Source organism: Artemia sp. Qi Xiang Cuo, chromosome 13, assembly GCF_049724085.1.
Source record: "Artemia sp. Qi Xiang Cuo chromosome 13, ASM4972408v1, whole genome shotgun sequence".
NCBI lineage: Eukaryota > Metazoa > Arthropoda > Branchiopoda > Anostraca > Artemiidae > Artemia > Artemia sp. Qi Xiang Cuo.
The window spans coordinates 72,253,245-72,265,661 of NC_142806.1; the positions used below are offsets into that span (position 1 = coordinate 72,253,245).

The 12,417-nt window shown below is 35.0% G+C and overlaps 1 protein-coding gene across 2 annotated transcripts in view; it reads left to right on the forward strand.

The window, feature by feature from the left end:
• Positions 1-12,417, forward strand: part of MED23 (mediator complex subunit 23) — a 156,068-nt gene that overhangs the window by 131,385 nt on the left and 12,266 nt on the right. For both annotated transcript variants that reach the window (XM_089099507.1, XM_089099508.1), the window contains 2 exons: positions 4,201-4,366; positions 10,984-11,149. In XM_089099507.1, the coding sequence (XP_088955633.1) occupies positions 4,201-4,366; positions 10,984-11,149 (332 nt within the window). The remainder of the gene's footprint in view (positions 1-4,200; positions 4,367-10,983; positions 11,150-12,417) is intronic.

The following is a 12,417-nucleotide window of genomic DNA, read 5'->3' on the forward strand; positions in this document are numbered from 1 at the left end:
GGAAGCCGTAGAAATAAAAAAACATGTGTTTGCTAGTCTTTAGATAAATAGGGACATGTGAAATTTAAATATTGACTCAATTTATGATTGTCTTTTGAAAAGTGAATCAACAATCAATAAGGGAATTAAGATTTTAAATAATCACCAGGGGACTATATTACCTACCAGACCAAAACGATTTGCTTCAGTAATAGCCAACAAGAAAATTATTTCGCAACAGAATAACCAACTTAATTTAAATTTCTTATATTCTTGCCTCAGTTGCTTTGATATTCTCATCGAAGTAACTCTAGTAGCTTCTTTTCCCTACATTGATAAGTTACGCCAAATGTATTTTATTAGTGATGGTTTTATTTGTTTTTAGTTTTATCAATTTTTTTTTATCTTGTTCTTCTTGTATTTCTCTTGTGCTGAAGACGCCTAGTTCTGATACAGGCAAAATTTCCGCGTTGTTTTGATTTTTCGTCTTTTCTCTCCACTGGCCGCAGTCTCGTTTGTCGTTTTTTTATTGAGTTTTTTTTCTCTCTGTTAGTTTTTTGAAGCTGCTAAGTCTTGTTTAGGCTGGGAAGGTATTAATAATAGAATATTAGTTGCTCATTTTATGACTAAAAAGTTCAGAGTATCAGTTCTAGCAGTACATGCCCCTGTAGAACCTACTGACGGTGATAATAGTGACTCAGCTGAATTTTTCTTACAGTTACAGGAGCAAATTGACAAGGTTCCAGGTAGAAATAGGATTTCCTTACTTGGAGATTTTAACGCCCTGGTCGGTAGAAATAGGGATAAATGTTATCCTAGCCTAGGTAAATTTGGTGTAGGAAAAGAAAACAGTAATGAATACAGACTTTTGAAATTTTGTAGGTATAACAATCTAGTTATAACCAATACGGTGTTTGGTCATAAAATGGCTCATAAGTTAGCATGGTATTCACATGATGGTAAAACAGCAAACCTTTTTGATTATGTTATAGTAAACCGAAGACTGGCAGGATCAATACAAAGTATTAGGCTATGTAGGAGTGTTGTCCATGATGTTAAGAGTAAAAACCTCTAACTAGTGATGTCTCGGGTTAGTTTAAAGCTCAAATTTCAGAAGCGTAGCTGCCTTCAAGGAAGTTATGATGTTGGCACACCCCAGGGTGAGAATTTGAGAGAAACTTTCCAGGAACAGTTGAATACTACACTTAAGAGTTTAAAATTTGACAATGTGGAAGATGGTTGGAATAATTTTAGCAAAAATAATTTGTAAAGTTGCTGAAGGTGTCTTAGGGAAGAAAGCTAGGACTGCAGCTAAGAATATTAGTGAAAAGCCTTTATGTCTAATAGAAAGGAGAAGGGACTTGTACAAGAATTATCTGAATGATAGATCATATGAAAACGAAAGGAATGTAAAGAAAGTGGAGAAAGCGTTCGATTCTGTTGATAGAAGAGCTTTAGTAAAGGTTTTATCCTTGTATGGTATACCAGACAAATACATTAAAGTGATTAGTGCTATGTACGAGAATAACACTGCTATTGCTCAGGAAGAAAATGAGGTCAGCAGCTGGTTTTATATTGAATCTGAAGTTGAGCAGGGGTTTATTTTATCTCCCTTTATATGGATTATTTTGATACACTTTGTCTTAAGGAGCACTGTAAAGGCAATAAAAGACAATGGAATCAAATAGGGAGGAAAAGGTCTCCTGGACTTAGATTATGCTGATGATTTAAGCATCCTAGTGGAAAGTGTGAGCAAAATGAATGAACTTTTAGAGGTTTTGCAAGTTCAGGGTGCTAGAATAGGTTTGAAAATTAATGTTAAGAAGACTAAGTCACTAAGGCTAGGAATAAGTGAAGATGAAAAGGTGACGTCGGGCGATGAAAAGATTGATCAAGAGGGTAGCTTCACTTACCTTGGTAGTATTATTAGTAAAAACGGTGGGTGCAGTGAATATGTTAAAAGTAGAATAACCAAGGCTCAGGGGGTTTCCTCACAGTTAAAAAAAAGTTTGGAAGAATAGGAAGATAAGTCTGCAAACCAAGATCAAGATTAGAACATCAGAAGCTACAGTGATGACAGTGGTCAAATATGGCTCTGAAGCATGGGCGCTCCGAAAAGTGGATGGAGATTTGCAAGATGTTTTCCAGAGAAATTGCCTACGGATCTTTCTGGGTACCTGACTAACCATATTTCAAACAGTAGGTTGTACGAAAAATGTGGTTCAATCCCGCTTTCTAGGACTATAATGAAAGAAAGATTGAGGTGGCTAGGGCAAGTTGTGCGGATGAAGGATGACAGATTGCCAAAGATTGTCCTTTTTGGCCAACCTTCTAGGGCTAAACGGAAAGCAGGTTGTCCTCTTCTGGGGTGTGAGGATGTCTTTAAGAAAGATTTAAAGAAAATGGGAACCTCCAGGGAGGGTGTACAGAGGGAGGCTTTAAATAGGTTGGGACGGAGGACGAGCGTGCGTAGCTGTGTTGGCCTCAGGCGGCTTGATGCTGCGGTGAGTTGTTATTAGTAGTAGTAGTAGTAATATAATATTTATTGAATACTCATAATTTATCACTCACTATTTCCAAAATGTTTAGTCTAAAACATACAACGCTTGATTTAAAATTATTTGCTTGTCTTATAGGACGATTTTCTGAAAATATTAGTTATTTAATTTATAAAATTATCTAGTATTTACAACCAGATTTATTTATAAGTAACTAGCTTGCCCGTCATTCATTGCTGCAATCTAAAAAAAAGGAAACTCAAGGAAAATTTCTTCCCCTGGAAAATTTCCCCAAGTTGAAGCTCCCCCTCCGATGAAAGTTCTCATAGCGGGAAATTTTCGTCGGAAAAGTCTCTCCCCCCCCCCCCACGACATTTCCCCCAGCAGAAAATTTCCCCGGAAAATATCCACCTCCCGACAATTCTCGGCTGGAAGATTTTCCCCGTTAGGTTGTGACGGAAATCGAATTTTGCTTTAGCAGCTGACTTCTGGGTCGCTCGACGATAAAAATATCCTTATGGGTGCCAATTTTTGGTTTGCTTTTGTTTTGCATGAGAGTTGCTCCTGTCAGGAAAAATATTTATCCTGTCAGAAAGGAAATATATAGGTGTGTGCAGTTCACCTATGAAACTGATGGAAGCACAAACCATCTGCTGGAAAAAGGCTCAGAATTTTTTTCATTTGAAAATATTTTTGAGAACGGAGATTGTGTCCAAGTGTAAATGTGTGTGGATTTAAGTAAATTGGCACACAACAATTATATGTTTTACTACAGGCCTTATTTAACCTTTTGGGAACTCCTTATTATGAAAGTTTTTTGGTCGGAACATAAAAAAACTAAAAGCTAAATCAAGCGCTCTTCAAAATGGGAAAAAATTAGAATCTTTGAAGTAGTAATAGCAGTGAAAATGAAAACTGGTTCTTTAAAATTCTTAAGTGGAAATTCACACAGCTATAGACATTGTAAAAAATTAGAAAAAATCGGAAATTCAGTTTTTAATGAAGAAGGCCTCCATATGCAGTTGTGGAGTTTTTTATAGGAGTGGCCAGTAGCCAAATTTAAGAAGAAGAATCGTGGTTAAAAAAATATAAGGTAATACAATGTGATAGCAGAAAACTTGAGATGTAGATATTTGAAGGTTTAGTTGTATTTGTGAGTCAGCAAATTGTTAATGTTTGAATTTTTACAAACGGAAACCGTTGCCAAATTGTAAGAATGAATTTGCTTGCTTATTTTTAGGGTTCAACATAGCAAAACTGGTCAGGGTTTTATGGTATGAATATTGTTAAGATGGGGGCGAAAAAGCTTTTTGTATTGATAGACTTGGTACAATAAAATAGAAAAAACATGGAAATATCGTATTTGGTTTTTGATTGATAACCCCAATGAGCTATTTATCTGTCGGCCAATCCAACCTGCAAATATGTAGAAAAAAAAAAAAAAATCAAAATGCTTGGCTGCTCTCTCCCCCCTGCTTTTTCGAATTCTTGGAATTCCCACTGCTTGTAAACAAATGTTATATTATACAATTTATTACTTTGGTGCTGGTATGAAGTTTATACCCTCAATGAAAGGTAAACTTACACTATCAATTGTTGTTTAGTATCGTTTGTCATATTTGCCGTATTTTCATCTTGCCTTCTTATGTGACCTTGTATTTCTGAAAATCTGGAACTATGCTTACACATTTATTCATTATATGCTATTTTGCTTTTATTTTAGCAATAACCAACAAGTCTCCTTGTCCATTTCCTCAAATGGATTGGAGGTTTAACGAATTTCCAAATATGGGCACGCATGCACTTTATGTTACGGTGGTGGAAATCCTTGCGTTGCCGATTTCGCCTCAAATTGCGGGGGCAGCATTAATTGACACAGTCTTAAAAGGGTAATGCGTCATTTTTATATGGTTTTCCTTCTCTCTCTCTCTCTCTCTCTCTCTCTCTCTCTCTCTCTCTCTCTCTCTCTCTCTCTCTCTCTCTCTCTCTCTCTCTCTCTCTCTCTCTCTCTCTCTCTCTCTCTCTCTCTCTCTCTCTTTATGTTTTAGATATTATCAAGGGGTGCCATTTGAAGGATGGCCATTCCATTGTGCCTTAATGCTAAAAGATTTGCAGATTTGGAACTAACAGGGATAGAAATATTGAAAAGGATATAATTGGATTTTTCCACAGTCTCACTTCTCCTTCCCCACCCCATCCTTGATCAGGTCTTGATTTTTATATTTTTTATTATGCAATAATCAAGTAAAATAATGGGAACCCCTTACAGTGAACATTATATGACGCTTCAACACTGCTTGATATATATGTATCTAGAGATGAGCTAAAACACCTTGTTTTTTATGTATAATAATCAGGCTGTCCTTAACCTTTATATTAAGTGTGACTATTACGCCATTGTGTTAAACCATAACAAATCGTTCATCTTGGTAGAGGGCTAGGTGTGAATTGAAGAATCGTTCGCCAGCGAAAAAAAAATGTTTTGAAAACTATTCCTTGTCGGGGTCTTCATGAGATTTTCTTGTTTTCACTTTGGATTATTAAATTCGAGTTGGGGTGGCTTCTGTGCTTTCTTTTTTTTGCCTTTTCGCTGCCTGCTCTCTCGATTTGTTTTATTTGTGTGATTGATAGATAGACAGATAGATAAACTTTTGTTTTCACCAAAATCTTCAAGGCGCTGCGAAATTTCTTTGGTATAGTCACATTAAAAAGTGAATATTAAAAAAAAACATTAATCAATCCTCCTGATTTTTGTTATGAATATTTGCCAAACTAGGTATATAACTTTTTGCTAACCGCTGATGGGTACAGCGTACCGGCCGAAGTTTCTCAACAGCCACTGGAACCCTGCAAGGGAGTCGTTTTGTTGTGGATTGAGGGGAGAAAAGGGTTTTGTGGATTGGGTGGATCAGAGATATTCTTCGGAAATCCATACAGAGTTTCTCTCTCCTTTTTTTCAGAGTTTGCATATTAAATTTTGTCAGCAGCTCTTCATACGACATTTCTGCCTGCTTCGATACTATCATTAGAGCTCTTTTTTGAGCTCTTTCAAGCCTGGTGCTTTGCTCTGTCGTCAGTCCAAAATGTCATACAGGAGCTGCATACTCCAGAATCAGGCGAATAAAAATATTTAAATATTCGGAGGAAGTTATCTGGAGGGGCGCCATGTTTCGACATAAGCTTGAGCATCTGCAGCCCAGCATTATCAATTTTTACTAGACTAGATGTGTTTGCTTCCTATTTTAAATCACTGGTAATAATAACTCCCAAAAGTTTAATCTTCCTGACTTTAAGAGAATCAGAGATAGTTGGTAGAACATTTGGTTTAGAAGAATTTAAAAAGGAAATAGTTAAAATTGAATATTTACTGTCATTTACTGTCATATTTGAACTGGAAGCTTTAGTCTTCTCGTTATCAATCAAAATTTGAGCTTTGCTCCATTCATTTGCTTCACAAATTTCTTCAAGGATAAGGTCGCCAACATATTTCCAGCAGTTTTCACAATCATTAGCAATGTCATTGATCATAACTAGAAAAAGAATAGGACCCAGATTGGTACCTTGAGGTACGCCACAAAAACTGGCTCAGTTTCAGAGAAAGACTTGTTATGTTTAAAGATTTGGAACCTATTTATTAAAAAACTCTGAATCATTTTCACAACAGCAGCATTCACTCTAAGATCAATTAAAAGCTTAGAAATTAAAATGTTATGATCAATCAAATCGAAACCCTTTTTAAATCAATTGCTATTAAGTTTAGCCATTTACCAGGCTCATCAGCATGCTTAAAAATAAAATGTAAAAGACTAAAAGGCGGCAAAGACTGGATTATTCTGGCCAAAATGACCATTTAACTGGTTAGCAACTGTTTCCTCATTAGAATCTGAACAAAAAACAACACCACTAGGAGATTTCCCACAAATTCTTTTTATTTCCTTATACCACATGCTAGGCTTTGATTCAAAAAGGTTATCAATTTTTTGTGTGGTAATACTCAGCTACAGCTTTTCTTGGCATTTTACGTACTTTGTTGCAGAGTATGTAAGCATTTCCTACTTTCCCTTCTTTTCTTAGGTAAATTTTGTACTGAATGAAATCTTTAATTTTTTGGGTGATGTAAAGATAATCTTTTGTACGCTACCTGGACTTTTTCTCAGGAAAGCATTCCTCATATTTGTTTTTTAATTTATCTTGTAAAAATTTAGCTTTTTCATCGGAGGACTCTAAAATTGCTACCTCATCCCAGGACTCGTATGTAATCCAGTTTCCAAATTGTAAGAGACCCCTGTCCGAAAGAGGTAGGTAGGAAACTTTCTCAACGACACATTTTACTTTATACGAAGGCAACGGAGCCCACTTTGTCATTTAGTGGTAGCTACCACCAAGGGGAGGTAAGTCTTGAGGTTCATTATAATATTCTGACAAATTTATGCAAATTACGTCGAGTTTAGTGTTACCTTTAGTAGTCGGAAACTTTACTATTTGCTTGAGTCCTTGACTTCTAAAGAAACTTTCAATTCTTAGATCGTTCTTATCACCAGTAACGCACATTCCAACATTCGGGTACTTAGAAGCAATAAAATCAACGCACAAATCTAACTTTTCAGCAAAGACCTTTTTTGTCTGAAAGTCTTTATTTTGCTCTCCAGTTAACTATGTATTAAGTTACCGGACCTACATGACACCCTTCCAGTTACTTGACACATCGAGTGCTGCCATCAGTTGGTAAGGTAGCACATCGAGTGCTGCTTTCAGTCGTAGATTTATTGCAACTTATTGTATTGATGAAGATTTACCTTCTCAATGATATATCTTGTCCACTATTTTATTTCAATTCTATTCATTGCTCTCTTTTTAGGCTCTTCTAGCTTTTGTGGATGTTTTTTTTAAAAAAGAATTTGATCTAAAAAAAAATTTCACTAGCAGAAATTGCAGGTAAATAAAAAAATTACGTTTCAGAATGTGACAATAAGAGAAGCTATATAATAGGAAAGGGAAATTGCAAATATGGTAGCTTGGAAATTGTAAATATGATAACTAGACAATTTAAATTCTAGAAAAAAAATTTGGAAAAAAATGATTCCTTTATTGTTATCATAACAAACATGTACTCGAAATAGGATGCACCCCTACAAGACTGCCCAATACCAAATGAAAACAGGCAAAGAACCCATACAACGTTCACAATTTAAGTAGGGTAGTAGGGCCAATTCACGCAAATGTAGGGGGGGGGGGAGATTTTTTCATTTCAAAAATTGAAGATGCTAAAAAAGGTAACTTTTAAAATGTTAGAGGGGGGGGATAAAAACCTACCTCTCATCCCCTATTGGCACCCCCGTAAAGGTAATCATGGTCGTGAGTTATAGTCCAATTGTTGAACAAAACAAAACATAATGGTAAAATACCTTGTAATGGAAAATATTTTGCATAGGAATATTTATTTGAATGTATTTTATTTACAATCAAAGATAAAAGTACCAGGAAGAACAAGTAAATGGTAAAGTTTTGAAAATTCATAGAATTGATTAGATAATAGAGAATTGTAACAATAGAAAAAAAACTGTCATCTCCAATGCGCTAAAACTTAGACTTATGGGAAATATTAATTAAAAAAAAAAAAAAAAGTTTTACCGAAGGAAGTGAAGAGCGAAGTTAAAACTTAAAGCGGAAAAAAATTATTACTTCACAGCCTATTTAACACATATCAGTAAAACTAGTACAAATAAACCAGCTAATTATGTTTCCCTATGCTTTTTAGGATTATACAAAACTAGCGCTTTACTGAAAACACAAAAGTCAAGTATAAAAAAACAGGATTATTGATTTAAGAGTCAAAAGTGAGTATGTAGCCTGACAACACTAAACGAATCAATACGGATTTTCATAGTCTTGCACCAGTTGTGACATCAGTAACTTTCAGTATACAATTAAAATTATCTTAAAAACATAACGTAAAACTAAATATTTTAATAACCGCGAAGTAATTGAACAGCATACATAAATATTGGATTGATTTATCAAGCATTATTTTGGTCTCGCCAGCTTCAATACCAGTATTGGGTAATGTACAGTCTTAAGTTGTAATAAATATGCTTAGTATTACTTGAAATGAGGATAATATAAGACAAACGATGAACTATGGAAACCTGATTATTTCTCTCTATACAACAACAGTGAATTTCAAGCTATGATACAAATTCTAAAGCTGATCTATAGTCCTAATACTATCAAGATTGCTTTACTTCGAACTTGTGTACAAACTAATCATGACATGTCCTTTTCAGAACCAAAACGAGAGCCAGTCATTGAACTGAGCCATTAAGCAGAAGTGATACCAAATTAAACGTAAAAAAATAAAGCAAAATCCTAAAATGGATTGTTGCTTTATCTTAAAAGGGATTGATCTTAAAAGGGATTGATAATATTTTTATTTTGTAAAAAGTTTACTTAATTGGTTTGCTTTTACTGTACCAAAACTCCTATGTTATTTGTGTTTTCAGTAAAGCGCTAGTTTTCTATAATCCTAGAAACACAGGGAAACTTAATTAGTTGGTTTATTTGTACTACTTTTATTGATATGTATTAAATAGGCTGTGAAGTAATAATTTTTGTCCATTTTAAGTTTCAACTTCACTTTTTACTTCCCTTGGGAAAACTTAGTTTTTTTTTTAAATTAGCCTTTGTTTGTTTTTGATTAAAATTTAATCCTTCCCCAGAGACTATGGAAGGCCATATCATCATCAAAGCCATATTGGCTATGATTGTAGAAAGAATAAAAGACCAGGAAGTCCAAATGTGGACCCAGGCAGCTAAAACATCTGAAACATTGAAGTTTTATTCCCATGTAAAAGAGATATTTGGATTCGAATATTATTTTAAACTAGGATTACCGGGGGAGACATTGAGGACTTGGTTTTGGATCCGAGCGAATTGCCTGCCACTAAAAAATAGAAAAAGAGTATTTGAAGGAATAGGGTGGCCGCAGATGCAAATGCGGATTACTCTTGCCCCAGATGTAACCTAGGTATTGAGGATGTGGCCCATATTCTCACCGAGTGCCAGCAACTTTCTCTATTAAGGTAAAATTTTTTTGTGGGTGTTAACTTGGTGTTCCGGGGGATCCTTAAAACGACTGTAAAAAGGACAATCAGGCAGTTATGTAAATATGTAAATGAAGCGTTGACATCAATGAGTGAAACTTGATATTTATGTTATTTTTCTTGTGGAGTGTAATTAAGAATACTGTTCTGTATGATCTGTTTTTTGGCTTATAATAAAAATTATTATTATTATTATTATTATTATATTGGACCTTTGAATTATGTTAAACAAAATGGCTATCTCAAAATATATAGGACTAGTTTTGAGGGATGGGGCCTGAAGGGATGGGGGGCTATTTCCCTCCAATCTTTTTGGTTACTTAAAAAGGGCACTAGAAAATTTAATTTCCATTCGAATGAGCCATTAAACATCTCTCTATGATGTTCTGGTCATTCTCTAGCTCTAGTAAAAAAAAAAAAGAAAAAAAGGAGACATATCACTGCTACACATGCAAAAAAGTCATTTTCCTTGGTGTTCAAGGTGGAGGACTGTAATTATCCTTCAACAAATTTTGGCCATGCTGATTGCAATGTTGCACTTTTTATTTCGATCTGACGCTATTTTCAAGGGGTTTCAGGCTCTTTGTCGAATTCACCATAATTTCTTTTTCGCAATAAACTCTTACTTTAAGATTAACCGAAACAATAGTTACCATTCCTGATTCAGTGTTAGATGGCAATTTTTTCTCACTAGACATTTTTTTTAACGTGTTTTTCAACTTTTGATTATTATGGGCTGTGGCTCGCTCTTTACTAGGTTGCAGCTGCCGCTGCAACCATGATGTAAATATTTTGATTATTCAGTCCTGGCTAATTTCAAGACCAAAAAAGAAAATCTTGGAAAACAACGAGTTAATGGCCAGTAGGATGAAAAAGAAGAATAACCAAACGAATTTTATGCTTGGGTACAACAAGGCGTCCTCAGTGATGAGAAGGAAGAACTTAAACCATAACCTTAAAAAAGAAAAAATGTAAAATTAAAAAAGAAAAAAAAATCCAAGCAACATGTGCAATAGATACTAAATGAAAAAACCAGAGAAGTAGACAAGTCACAATACAACTAAATACTTGTCATAACGACACAGAAATATCTAGTCTGGTTTTATTTTTGTCATGGAAGGCCAGTTGGGCTTTAGATCTTTTGGATGGCTAATTTAAAATCAATTGAAGAGCTGTGCTCAGGGATCAGCCTTACCTGGATCTAAGAACTAGTAAACCTCACTGTGATCAGGTTTAAAGAAAAACGTATTATCGTTGTGGCGTCGGACGCAACCTTATAAAGAACGAACTATAGCTCATAGTAACCATAATAACCAGACATTTAATAACGGATTTTGGAAAAATAAGCTGTCCAGTAAGGAAGAATCTAGGAATTGCATTCAGGTCTCATTGTTTTCTATTTTTAGGTATCCTTTAATAGAATATGGATCCTTATATGATTGGATCAACGCTCTTGGTCTGATTTTGGCTGCTTTGCCTGAGTCTTATTGGAGTCCATTTTATGACCGGTGTGATCAAATGTTGGAAAACCCTGTCCTTACCCATTGGCCATACAAGGCTAGTCCCTTCCAGGTATTATTTCCTTAGCTTGAAGCTAATTTTATTGGGATACCACCAGATGGCTAATCTGACAGTGTATGTATATACAAATCTTTAAATTAGCCAACCGGCCAACCAATATTTTAAGCCTAGGAGTCCAGCTGGACATAAGGAAACATATTAAGAAGACAATTCTTACTCCATAATAAGGAGAATAATCCTAGCTAATACATTTTCAAGGTTGAGAGTCTTTGTCTTCACTTTTTTCCTTGTTTTTCCAGTTTTTCTAAGAAATTCTTGAATTTCTTAGAACCTATATATTCACAGAATATATACCCCCAACCCCCTAATGTGCAAATATATACCTAGAATTGCATCCTCAACTAAATATAACATCCATTTGCATCCCATTGAACTTTACTTCCATATTAGCCATGTGGTGGATGTCCAATTTTATTTCTAAAGTTGCCTCCTTCTAGTCTTGAGTTAGTACTAACGGAAACTCACTGTCTTTTACAATTCAAAGAAGAAGACACATTTTCTGAAATGTTTCAGGAAATGAAGTCAAATTAAAAACATGATTATTGGGCATGACATTCATTTCGGGTCTTCTCGGGTACTGGGTAGTTTGTCGACATCGCAAATATTTAATGTTTGCCTCGTTATTTCATATTTATTTGGGTTACAGGTTCAGGGCCGTATCCAGGGGCAAGGGGTTACCCAATTTGAACCCCCGCCCCCCCCCAAAAAAAAAATTGTCCGACACATACAGAACTAACAAAAATTCACGTAAACATGTTTTGTAAAGATTTTTTTGTAAACCGCCCCTCCTCTCCCCGAACAAGAACCTAAAAGAACGAAAAGAATTAACCACTTCCCATAGTAACCAAAAAGATTATATCGCGTTAAAAAACTCTCTAGAGAGACGCAATCGCCATTGTAGCTGATTCAGGAATGGTAACCATGATCTTGATAGTGAAATGTTATTTTGAAAATAAATCTATGGAGTTTTCGAAAAATAGCCTGAAACCCCTTGAAATTGGTGTTGGATTAAAATGAAAAGTAAACCATTGGAATTGTCATTGCCGAAAATTCCATAAAAGAAAATTACTTGAACAATAAGGAAATCACTTTTTTAAGTGGGTAGCACTGATGTGTCCTCTTTTTTTCTTGTTTGTTTTCTTTTTTGCTTTATCAGTAGCGAGACACTGGAACGTCACAGAGAGAGGGCTCATTTAAAAGGAAATTATAATGTCCAGTGCGTTTTGTAAATATTGAAAACATACTATTAAAATAAAATC